General features: G+C 44.0%; 1 protein-coding gene across 11 annotated transcripts in view; it reads right to left on the reverse strand.

Annotated features, from left to right (window-relative positions):
• Window positions 1–12,728, reverse strand: part of ANO5 (anoctamin 5) — a 65,004-nt gene extending 52,276 nt beyond the window's left edge. For 9 of the 11 annotated variants that reach the window (XM_083598259.1, XM_083598258.1, XM_083598257.1 and 6 more), the window contains exon 1: window positions 12,193–12,662. In XM_083598259.1, the coding sequence (XP_083454385.1) occupies window positions 12,193–12,250 (58 nt within the window). In that variant the 5' untranslated portion in view covers window positions 12,251–12,662. Of the gene's footprint in view, window positions 1–12,192 lie in introns of all 11 variants that reach the window. The other 2 variants (XM_083598251.1, XM_083598250.1) reach the window with 1 other exon arrangement.
• Between the last annotated feature and the right edge of the window lie 368 nt (window positions 12,729–13,096).

Below are 13,096 nucleotides of genomic sequence, written 5' to 3' on the forward strand. Positions count from 1 at the left end.
TACATCTGATGTTGACATCTATTGTCATCAGAGTGATATGTTCTTCATATACAGCCTATGCCTAAGTGACAAACGTATTTAAACAATGTCTGTCACAATGTTTAAGCAGCTGTTACAGTATCAATGAAAGTGGAACAGCCAAAAAAATTGAAAAATGACCTCTGTCTTTTCAAACTCCACAGTTAATATTCTTATTTCAAAACTGAGAGTTTGTTTTTGTTTTTATGTGCTGTAACAAATGATGGCAAAACAGGGTAGGAATAGTCCCGTCTTTTGGGACAATTTAAAAGCTGTGTGCAGTAGCTAATCAGATCCCTAACTGGGTCATTCCTTCATCTTGGTCACTTGATAACTGTTTCTTTATTTGACATCTTCAACATGTACATGTGGAGATTTGTGGCTGTGAGCTAAAGACATCATATACATACAAAAACAAGGTCATCCTTGTTTAGTCATCATCCCAAGAGAACATTAATTATTTCACGAGAGATGCTCAACAAACTGAAAATACATTTTCCTAAGTACTGGTCTGGGAATACACATGCTATCCTATCTCTCAGTGTTGTTAGGAAGAGTATTGAGGGGTTAGCTACACGTTACAGGCAAACAACCATGACACCCTAACCCCCTTGAGAACTCTCTTTGTCTAATCAGACCCCGCTCCAGATTTTTTCAGTGTGTCAGATATGAATACGATATGAATATGTTGCTCCAAGCAGAGCTGTAAAATGACTTCAAGTCATGAGGAGGGACTGACCCGCTCCGCATCATTTTAATAAAAGCTCTAAAAACTTTGGCTTTTGATTCCATGCTATCCCAAGGGGCTTTGATGATTTTTTACCTGTTTGTTAAGTTTATAGTGGTACAGTCAAACCTCAGTTGTCGAACAGCTCCGTTTTTTAACATTTTGGCTACCGAATGCTGAAAACCCAGAAGTAAACGCTCTGGTTTTTTAACGTTTTTCAGAAGCCAGATGTCCAACACGACTTCCGCTTGAGTGCAAGAAGTTCTTGCAACCAATCAGAAGCCATGCCTCAGCTGTTGAACATTTTGGAAGCCAAACAGGCTTCCGGAATGGATTACATTCCACAAGTGAGGTTTGACTGTATGTTTATTGTTGATTTTTGGATTAGAATTTTATTCTTTACATTATAGCTGCTTTGAACATTTTTAAAAATATGGTTAAAGTATTGGTCTAGGACTGGGGGGGAGGTTCAAACACACAAAGTCATGGCCCTTTTTTAAAAAAAGAAAAACTAGAGAAGTAATTGGAATGCATCTTACCCTTTTCTGCTTGCCATTTCTCTATTCCAAATAGTGAACAGTTTCCCCCATTAAAAACAAGCTATTTCTGAGGTAGAAGGAAAGCATCCATCAATGCTTCCTTTCTGCCCCCCTCCATATATACATGCATATGGCTACAGGGCTGTTATATGCATTAGTATATAAATAAAAGTTAGCCCCAGAGATACTATCAGTGCTTCCAGATGTGGACAATCAGCAGCACCCAATCATTCCTGGTCTACTTAAAGCTGCAAATGAAATAGCAACTCGGTTTCCAGACTTATGGAATCCAAGAAATATTCTGCATCCATGTGGGTAGCTCCCCTTTCCCCAGTCCCAAATTTCTGGGAATGTTACATGGACCACAGTGCAAGTGAAAAGTGAAATGCTCGCCCCCCCCTTGCTGCACTCGCAATAAGTATATGCCTTCTGCTGCAATTTGGGGCTGGGTAAAAGAAATAGATATGAAGGCAATATTATTTGGAAAGGGGATGGTGAAAGCGATAGAAATGATTGTTAGAAAAGAGACAAAGCGTATGAAAGGAAATGGCTACAGCAAGCTACGAAAGACCAGCTGGCTCCAACAGTTGCACCATAAAACATCTATCCCTAGGGAAATTCAATACAGTGTTAGAGGAGGCATAATTTCTGAACATAGGGGCAGGGAAGGAAGTTAAGCAGGGGAAATATAGGAGCAGGGCATTTTGTTGACAATACCAAGCTAATGCTCTGTAAAAATGAATGAAAACAGTTGACTATTTCACAGTAAAAGCCCAATGTGGAAACAGATTATATGTGAAACACTCTGAACTTGTACAAAAATAAAATCTATAAAACATTAGTAATTATGGCTATGGCTTATGCCTACCTTCCATTCTTTGCCTCCTGTCCCCCTCTGCACTCCTAGCCTGCTCTCTCTCTCCTGCATGCATGTCAGCTGATCAGTGAAAATTTGAAGCCTTTGAAGCTGAGGCCACACCCTCCTCTTTACAGGCCACTTTCAGAGAGTCAGGCTGATTCTATTCCCCCCTCCCACGGCCATTTATTTTTTTCAATGACTCAGTGTTCCATGGCTATTGGGAATGCTCTGTCCTCACTGGGTTTGGGAGGGAGGAGGAGTTTCTCCTTATGGTCTATCTATAGCTATATGGAGGGGGGGGAGGGAATTGTACTTCTGCATCTGTTTAGATTCTCCCAAGTATGCTTGTGAGATGAGAGTGTTTTTTTTATTATTGCTTAAGGGCTGGAGCTCATCCATGAATTTTAAAAATATTGCTTCAATATTGCTCAACTAGAGCACAGCTAGAGCCTTCTTAGCTCCCAATATTATCATGGATAATTTCAAAACCTATATGGTGGTGCCAATATAGGTATGTCATAATTGCAACTGAAATTGTAATTACTCTGGCTCATCTGCAAGAACATTAGTTTGATAAACAATAAACCAGAAACTTGGACTTCTGGAATACTGTGGAATGGCAGTGGATGATGAGCTGTTTTCTCCATGAATGGGGAGCTCATCAAGAGAGCCTTGGGAGAAGCACGAAGGTGGCATGCACCCCCCAAGTAAGCCCCATAAGACATAAGAGAATTAGTAATCGATTGGTTGCAATATCACCAACTTAATGAAGTGTTTAAGATGGATAAAAACAAAACCTCCCAGTTCGAAAGGGAACTGTTAGAAAATAAAACTAAGTTAATTTCTAAAATGTATAAACTTTTATTAGACTGGCAAACAAAAGATGAACAGGTCAAATCGATTATGATTCACTAGGCGAAGGATTTTGGTTATAATATTGAATTAGCAGCATGGGAGAGATTATGGACAATAGGATTAAAAAAGACAGCCTGTTCGAAAGAAAACTATATGAAAATGATGTATTGTTGGTACTTAACTCCTAGTAAATCAGCTAAAATGTATAAATCAAAGTCTAAAACATGCTGGAAATGTAGAGAAAGAGGGCACGTTTTATCACATGTGGTGGTCATGTAAGATGATAATAGACTTCTGGGAAATGATAAATAATGAATTGGAAAAAATGCTGAAAATAATGTTTTGTAAAAAACCCCAGAAGCTCTTCTTTTAGGTATTTTAGGTCCAGAGTTCCTGAAGGACCAGACAAAATTATTCATTCATGCAACCATGGCTACATGGATGATGTTAGCCCAGAGATGGAAAGATGGCACAACTCTGACCAAGGAAGAGTGGTAGATAAAACTGATGAATTATGCTGAGATGGCAAAACACAGGAAGAATTAGAAACCAGGAAGAGACTGACTTTAATAAAGAATGGGGTAAGTTTATTATTTATTTTTAAAAAATACTGTAAACAATTACACACATTGGTAGGATTGACAGAAAACTTGTAGTAAAAATTCGAACTATGGAGTGATAAAGGATTTATAAAAATAGAGCTACGGAAGAGATGCAGAGGGGGAAATTATTATATGAAGATCTATGAAGGTGGGGAGGTAAGTCAAAGAGGATTTTATGTTTGTAGGTTTTTTTATTCTGTTTGTAAAACTGAAAATGCAAAAAATAAAATTTTAAGCTGCTCAATAAAATGAAGAAGAAGAAACCAGAAACTTGAGAACCATATGAAGGAGACAAAACAAAACTAAGAGCTGACTGAGTGAGAGATTATCTGGACAAATGCATGTTTCCCAACTTGCATTTGGCAAGAAAACAATTATACAGATAAATATAAATAGTGTTTGGGATGGTTACACTAGTAACCAGGTACACCGGGTTCGTGTCTCCGCTCCTCCACATGCAGCTGCTGGGTGACCTTGGGCCAGTCACACTTCTTTGAAGTCTCTCAGCCCCAATCACCTCACAGAGTGTTTGTTGTGGGGGAGGAAGGGAAAGGAGAATGTTAGCCGCTTCGAGACTCCTTAAAGGGAGTGAAAGGCGGGATATCAAATCCAAACTCTTCTTCTTCTTCTTTAGAACAAAATCACTCAGATTATTTGTCTGTCCTCACCATGTCCCTGCACTAGCTTTCAAAACAGCAGGCAAAGAGCACAACTACCAAGTTTTTGATCTAATATCTGCACTAATCCTAAGATCATCTGTACCATAAGGCTGAGATATCCCTGACTCAGTTTCATTCACTGCAACTGAAAATCTTGCCCAAAAGGCTTAACAGTGAATGTGCACTTCTACTTGATGTGAGTCAGCGCCACAGCAAGGCTATATTTGGTCAGAACTAGCAACAAAAGTTTCCCTCCCCTTTCCCTGTAGGAAGTTGCTACTTTAGAACTAATGATTTTACATCAACATTGTGTCCATGAACTAAAGACCTCATTCTCAAATTTGTATGGGCAGGGTAAAACAGACTTCAATATACGGTATATAATGCCAGTGCCTTAAATATGTCCCCATTTTCACAAAACTAATCCAGATGCAAATACATTTCCTTCAGACTAGAATACTGACACAGTGACTCAGTTCTAAAACTCAGTATTTTTCTACAGCAGAACAAACATGTACTTTGAATAACATGGAAGCAGTACTGTTTATTTGAAGGAATAGTAGTCAGTGGAAACTTGTCTGTTCCAGGTTCCTCTTCCCCCCACCCCCTTTTCATAATGCCCGCTGGATGATGACAACATCATAATAATATATAGGGTTGGTTGACATGGTACCAAATTGGAAATTTCACGTGCCAAATCCACATCAAAAAACAGGCATTGAGACCCCTTACCCCTTTTGTGCTATTATTGGACTCTCCCCAAAATGACAGAACAGGGTTGAGTGTGTCTAGACTGTACAGCATGCTAATCTTAATAGATACATATATAGCTGATGGTCTAAGGCAGATGTGGGAAGCTGACAGATTACTATCAGTAGAGATGACTTGACCTCAACATGGGGGAAATTTGTTTTGAAATCTGCCTTGGCCTCAACAGAAGAGGCAGCACTTAAAATATTGTAAAAATGCCATCTCACACCTATACATTTGGCTCATATTACTTCCTGACATTCACCAAGCTGCTGGAGAGGTTGCAGAGCATTATGCTTGAATCAACATATTATGGGGTGTGTGGAGGGGGGGTGAGAATGGTTTGATTCTGTGAGGAAGCATTTGTTGAAATAAAAGCAGTTATTGGACAAAACACCTTGAAATGTCCAGAGCTAACCCTGCTCAATTTTTTGTTATGGGAGACAACATTAACTTACATTTCAAACCCCTAATAAGTCATCTTTTACTAGCAGCCAGGCTGATAATAAAAAGATACTGGGAAAAAATCAGAGGGTGCTTCTTTGACAAACTGGTACAATAAAGTACGATAAAAAGCACTAATGGAAAAAGTGACTAATAAAATAAAAATGTTACAAGGTTCAAAGCATAAAGATTCTTTTGCAACTGATTGGTACAAAGTTATTATGTATACAGCTAAAAATGAAAACAGAGGACTCCCTTCATGCTATAAGACTTTTTGGTTAGCATAGCTGTATGTTGCCTTTGATGCAAATAAATGGGACAGGAAGTGATAGCAACACGCAGTGTAAGAAACTCAGATATATAAGCTAGGTGCCAAGTGGCTCCTTAAACCAAGGTTACAGTCACCAAAATGGAATGTCTAATTGCCATTTTTGGGTAAAAGAGCTCTAAAATCTTATTTTTCAAATGATGGATTGACTATGATTGACTATGTGGCTAGTTGAGATGACAACCTTGAGCTAGGTCAAGAACTTTGAGAACTTAAAGAAGAAAAGTCACTTGATCCAGGTCCAGTCCATGAATATATTGGCCTTTTCCGACCACCTTTTTTTTCTTAAAGGTGACTGAACCTGTGTAGGCTGCACAGAAAAAGCATTTTGGTTCCAGAAATTCATTCCGATTGTGCATATGAAATATAACTGATAGAATTCTACAGGATGGGGTATTATTATGTGAAAACAAGCCAGATCCAATGATCCTCAGGCATGCACCTCCAAATGGTGGAGATGTCAGGCACCATCCTGGCACCCAGGCATCTTTACTTGGTTGCAAGTGGTCAAAAACCAGGTGCAAAGTGAGCCTGGCACCTGGCTAATTTCAAACACTGCTTTCACAATGCAGAAGCATGAGACCTATTTTGTGATTGTTTATCCTGACCCTTCAATGGTCTCTGACTTGGAATATGACTTCTGTGGAACTTTTATAGCCGCATTTCTGGGCCTTGAAGGAATCAGAAAGCTATTGAAGTATAGCCATATCTCCTAGCCTTAAAGAGATATAAGAAGCAGGTAGAACAGCATTCCAGGGCATCTCTGGAGGCAAGGAAAGAGGCAATGGATGAATAAGTTAGGGAAGGGGGTGACTTTGGACCTAGGAAGTCAACAGTAGAATGAAAGCTAGAAGTAGGGGAAGAGTAGATAGGGAGTAGAGGCATCATTTGCTCACTTTGCTGAAAATCCCCTTGAGGCCCTTATTACTTTGCTCTTTCCAACTGCTTTCGGGCTCATCCTATATCAGTTTTTAAGGTACCGTATTTTTCCCTCTATTACACGCAGATTTTTTCTCCTAAAAAGTAAGGGGAAATGTCTGTGCGTGTTATAGAGCGAATGTGTGGTCCCTGGAGCTGAGAAGCGTGAGTGAAGGCAAAAAGCAGGCAAATATCAAATCGTCCGGAGAAGGGAGGAAAGAGGAAGCTGCGGCTTTCCTGCATTCTGCCTCAGGGTCTTACTGCCCACCCGCTTCTGTTTCCTTACTGTGTTTGCTCAGACGGAACAAAGAGCAGAGAAAACCCCTCCCCTCCAGGCAAGCAGAGTGGAAAACAGATTCCTCTCCGTGCGTCTGGGACTCGAAGGCAACATGCAGGTTGGGGGGGGGGGGAGAGAGAGAGAGCTGGTTGGCTTGGGGGGGGGGACTTTTGCCTTCCTTTCCTCCCTCCGGTAAAACCCCTCTCCTGCATTCTTAGCCAGCTGCTTCTCTGCACACCCCTCTCCTTGTCGCTTCTATGTTTTTCCTTCCCTCCCTACTTAAAACGTGGTTCCAATCACGGATCCACATGGATCCTCAGGATCTTTGCATTGAGTCACCCCAAATTCACCATCAGATCACATAGCAATGATCTGATGCAAAAACAGGGCTGCAATGCTGCAAAAACATGGTTACAAAGCACGGATCCACATGGATCCTCAGGATCTTTGCATTGGGTCACCCCAAATTCACCATCAGATCACATAGCATGTCCATGGCTACAGCCTGCACCAAAAAAATCACGCACCCACTGTTGCCTGGGGCTGCAATGGTGCAAAAACGTGGTTACAAAGCATGGATCCAGATGGATCCTCAGGATCTTTGCATTGGGTCACCCCAAATTCACCCTCAGATCACATAGCATGTCCATGGCTACAGCCTGCACCAAAAAAATCACGCACCCACTGTTGCCTGGGGCTGCAATGGTGCAAAAACGTGGTTACAAAGCATGGATCCACATGGATCCTCGGGATCTTTGCATTGGGCTACCCCAAACTCACCGTCAAATCACATGTCTGTGGCCGCAGCATGAAGCACAAAAATGATACATCCACTGTTTCATTCAGAATTTTTTTTTCTTGTTTTCCTCCTCTAAAAACTATGTGCGTGTTATGGTCAGGTGCGTGTTATCGAGCGAAAAATACGGTATGTGGTTGAGGTCTGCCTTTCCAGGCTTTTCCTGGAAATTAGCATAGTCAACTGAAGTGTTCCACTAGCACAAAGACACATGACTAAGAATTTGAACCCCTTTGCCTTCTCCTCTCCCCATGCATCCTGTGCATGCCCCATAAATCTGTTCTAGAAGATTGTGGGAGCCCCCAGAAAAAAATAGGGGTTGCACAGGGAGCGAATAAGCTCCATTGCACAACTAAAAGTCATTGCTCTAGTGAAACTGTTTAATTGAATACCACTCATGGTCTCAGTTTCCACAAGAGTGCCTTGTCTGCTTCATTCTTTCACTACCTAACAGAGGGGAACTTATACTTCTGTGCAGTGCATGACTGAGAGAACACACCTGCATGTAAGTGATTATGTGAATGTGTATGTGCAAGTGTTGTGTGTATGTGTACACGACAGAAAAATCACACATGAAGTATGCTGGCTATTACAAAAAACAGGATGTCAGAGCTGCTAGAACTCTGACTTCAGTTTTATTCAAAGATGACACCTATCCCAAACACAGTCTGGGATGCTATGGAATGCTTTAAAAAACTTTCAAGTCAAAGGCCACTGAGACAGAAAGTTCAGTGTGTTGGTGGTTGGAATGGAACCAGTGAACATCAGTACATTTCTAGCTTGCATTATACTTTAATAATGGGTTCCTTTAATGATTAAGTAATGATGGGGGAAAGATGCTAGGCAAAAATTGATGCAATGGATTTTTTCCTGGCTTAGTAACTGCTTTGGGAATGGCATCAACTATGCACTTTGTAAATATTCACTTTAGCTTACTCATAGCAATAACTTCAACTCAGACACTTACGAGAAAAATACTCAACTTGGAAGTCATTATGAAAGTGCTTAGTAAGTCTATTTTAGGCAGTATTTAATTTACAAAATAATGTTTTCCAGCATGATGATAACACCACACTCTGACCTTCACATTATGTTGGTTCACTTGATCTATCTTATAAAACGGAATGAAAACTAAGTATCTTGAAAGAAGGGATGATGCGTTCCCTCCCCCAACCCTAGATTTTACTGTCATTTTTTAAGTTGACTAGTAGTATACACATACACACACCAGAACTTCACACATACAAAAATACATTATTCACTTCTCTACTACTATGACCCAGTTGCCATAGCTACCACCAAACAACAACAAAACAACACGGCTTTCCACTTCCACACTCAGTTTTTCTCCTTCCTCACCCCAGCCAATTTCGTTATTTCCATCTTTTAGCCTAGCCTTCAGAATGACCTGCCAGGCATACTATCCTATTCTCTTCTTTGTCACCACTCTGGGGTAACGAAGATGGTACCTGCAGCAGCATTGTTCTTTGTTGCTTTGCTGAATGATGCCACCCTCCATTGTCACTGCAACCCAGCCAGGCAAGCATATGAGGATTGGGGGAGGCTGAAGCCAAGGAAGGAACAGGTGGCAGCAACCAGTCCAGAGCTCAACAGCAAAGCACTGAAGAAGTACCTGCAGGAGGTACTATTATTTTCATTTCCCTCCTGAAGCCACCAGAGTTGTTTGGGGAGGAGGCAAAGGTGCCCTCTAGCCTTGGGAAGGACCTGCATCCATTCCCCAGTGCCATGTCTAGCTTAGCTATAGTATCCATTCCATTTCACCTCGAGGTGAAAGTCCTGCAAGTATCAGTTCAAAGGCAGTGACATAATTTCCAATTTGCATATAATGGAGGCAAGAACTACCAGGCAAATAATCATAGCATCTGGTAGAGTGGAGCTGAGCTTCCTCTCCAATGCTGGCATCACTGCAGCTTACCGGGGCAGGGCTGGGTGGTATCAAGGTTGGGCTGTGACAGACTCCATCAGTGGCCACAAACACCCAATGTCATCACTATCCTGCCCTGTCCATCCAAGCACTGGTGTCAGGAGGGTGTCTCCAAGCTATACCATACCAGTCACTACTGGGAGTAGTTTTACAGCATGTAGAAGGCGAGTAACATCCAGACCCCTACTTTCTAACTTGTGTTTAAAACTTTTGTAGTAAAAAGGCCCAAAGCTTAGTATCGGTGAAAGACAATTTGCTCATATGTCCTCTATTGTTGCACCACTGAGAAACCAACTCCTGCCTTCATCTATAGCTTCGTAATGAAGTAGGTTTCTTTCTCATGCTGGGTCAACCATGTCAAAGGTGCTTTTAGGGTCATGTATGAAAATGTTTTTTGCCTCTACTTCTTCTCCTTTACAGGTCTACTTTTCACAGGTTATGTGCTGTGTTTAACAAAGGTGGCCTTGTGAGAACCAAATCATGTTTTGAAGAGGCTCTCAATTTCACAGAGCTGAGCCGTTTCTTTTAAATTACAATGCAATGCTCAAAACGCTGCAGGAAAATAAGTTCATTTGCAAAGCTAACAAATAGCATAATCCACATTAGGGCAATACCTGTGTTAGGCTAACCCAAATGCCAAAACCAGTGTGCAAACTTTCAACTCAAGCTTTCAACTCAAAAGCTTGCACACTATTTTGGGATATTTTGGCTGGCTTGCTCAAAGTATTGCCTTAAGATAAGCTGTTATTTTTTCCTTATGGGCCACCTTTATTTTATTTTTGTTTAGAACAGAGATCACCAAACTAGGTGGCCTAAGGTATTTTTGCAAAATCACTAGTTCTTGCATTTTGCAGGGGGAGATATTTTATTTTATTTTATTTTTGCAATGGTAGGCACTTCTTTCACTCATGAAGGGCCTTTTCTGAATACACTTGGGCAGACAGAGGGGAAAATGTGTGTGAGAGAGATAGAGAGAGAGTTATGCATGTGTGTCTGTGGTCTATATGTGTGTAGTGAGTGTACGTGTGTGCTGTGGTGTGGCCAACATGTATATTTTTCCTGGTACAGGGGCATGCTCCCTGTTCTTAGCATGAGTGTGTTCAGTGGGTGGGTGTGATCTGAACAATCAGGGCCAGCAGGACATATATGACTGCCCACAGCAAGAATGGAGGGAAGGGAGCAGCTATTATTTTGTGTTATGCCATGCTTCCTATAGCAGCCACTTTGAGAATGGCACCCATAAAGGTAAAGATAAAGGGACCCCTGACCATTAGGTCCAGTCGTGACTGACTCTGGGCGCTCATCTCGCTTTATTGGCCGAGGGAGCTGGCGTACAGCTTCCGGGTCATGTGGCCAGCATGACTAAGCCGCTTCTGGCGAACCAGAGCAGCGCACGGAAACACCATTTACCTTCCCACTGGAGTGGTACCTATTTATCTACTTGTGGCGCTCATCTCGCTTTATTGGCCGAGGGAGCCGGCGTACAGCTTCCGGGTCATGTGGCCAGCATGACTAAGCCACTTCTGGAGAACCAGAGCAGCGCATCGAAACGAATGGCACCCATAGAACTTTGAATTGTGTCTGCTGGTCCAAAAAGGTTGGCAGCTTCTGGTGTAATAATAACAGCTTTCAGAAAATGATATGAAGGCCTTTTTTTAAGAAGGGGAAAGTTAAATAATGGCAATCAGCCTTAGCTTCATTATCTCTGATGCAGTCTGGTGAATTGGCTGTTGGAACAGTGTTGGGAGCCCCATGATCTCAACAAGGCCTCACTCTCTCACCTTTCCCCAACGGTGCCAGATGCAAAACACCGCATCTTCCCATGTTTCTGGTCAAAGCTTTGGGTGACATAGGCGTCCTACGATCTGCGGAAGGAAGGACCCTCCCGTAGAAATCTACTGGCGACAGAGCCTTTCGGTTTTGTTCAACTCCTGGGAACGGCTTGGAGAGGCCTCTGGAGCCGGAGTGGACTGTGGAGCCGCTTCCCTTTGAGGAAAGGAGGGAGCCGCCTTCCCTCCTTGCACGGCCGCCTGGGAATTCCGCTAGCCTCGCTCCTTCTCGCCCACCCGAGGCGCGCCTTTTTCTCCGGGCTCACCCTTCCTCCCCACACCGCAGGTGCCCACATGGAAAAAGTGAGCCTGAGGCGACGCATTTCAGCCAAACACCGGGCGGCGGAATGAACAGCCGCGGCCAGCCCCGCCCGCCCGCCAAGAACCAGGCCGGGATCCTCCACCTCCCAGCGACACCCGGCCCGGTTTTGTCGGTCTCGGGGTGGGGGGGTGAGGAGAAGCTGCGCCTTCAGCACCGGACAGGGAGCGCGAGCGGGGCAAGGGAAGCCCCGGGATTCCCAGGCACTGGCCCAAGCGCCGCCTCAGGAGCCGGAGTGGAGAAAGGGAAGTTTTTCCCCGGGCAAACTGGCGAGCGACCAAGACGCCCCCCCCCCGGCCCCGCTTCCCTCCCGGTGGCTTTACTCACCGTCATTAGCCAGACCCATCTCGATGAGGGTCTCATCCTTCTTGCCCACTCGGTTCATGGCTGCTCGGCAGAGGCGGGCGCGCAGGCTAGCCAAACAGCCTTGCCCGCTAGAGAGAGCCAGTGTGGGGGAAGAAGGGGGGTGGGGAAGGCGGGCGGGCGGGCAGAGCGCGAGCGCGCCGCCCCCAGCCTTTCCTCTCTCTCGCTCTCTCTCCACCCTCGCCCGCCCACCGCTTATCTCTTCGCCCTGGAATCCCAGAGGGGCAGCGGACGACCTAATTAGTGTTCGCCGGCAGAGCTCAAGGAACGGGTGGGAGGGAGGGCGCGCGCGGAGGTGGGGGGGGGGAGAGGTTGAATTGCTTTAAGGGGAGGCTCCTCGTGCGGCCCTGGAGGCTGAGCAGGGGAGGAAAGGGAGGGGGCGAGAATGCGCGAGTCGGGGTCTGCGCGCGCTGCCAAGGTTCGGACTCGGGTTACTCCTGCGGATTGCGTCACGGGGGAGGGGGGAGGCGCCGAGGCTTTGCTCCTTGCGCTGTCTCACACTCTCGAGCTCCACACCCTTTTCCTGTTGAGTCGGTGCTGATGCTGCTGGCTGTTCTCCCCCCCCCCCCTCTCTGAGCAAGCTCACACCCACGTGCTGCATTAGGAGAGAGGCATTCTCAAGAGTATAGTCACCCGTCTTCCACCCCCTCCTCTTTCACAAAGGCGAATATTTTTCACTTCCACTTGAGTGTTATTATATTTTTATTTTTATGGACATCTTCAAATATCTCAAAGGCCAGATGGAGCAAGCTTGTTTTCTCCTGCTCCGGAGGGTAGGACCCAAACCAATGGATGCAAGTTACATGAAAGGAGATTCCGACTAAACACCAGGAATAACTTTCTGACAGTGGGAGCAGTTTGGCAGTGG

Source organism: Podarcis filfolensis (genome assembly GCF_964270895.1).
Source record: "Podarcis filfolensis genome assembly, chromosome: 1".
Lineage (NCBI taxonomy): Eukaryota > Metazoa > Chordata > Lepidosauria > Squamata > Lacertidae > Podarcis > Podarcis filfolensis.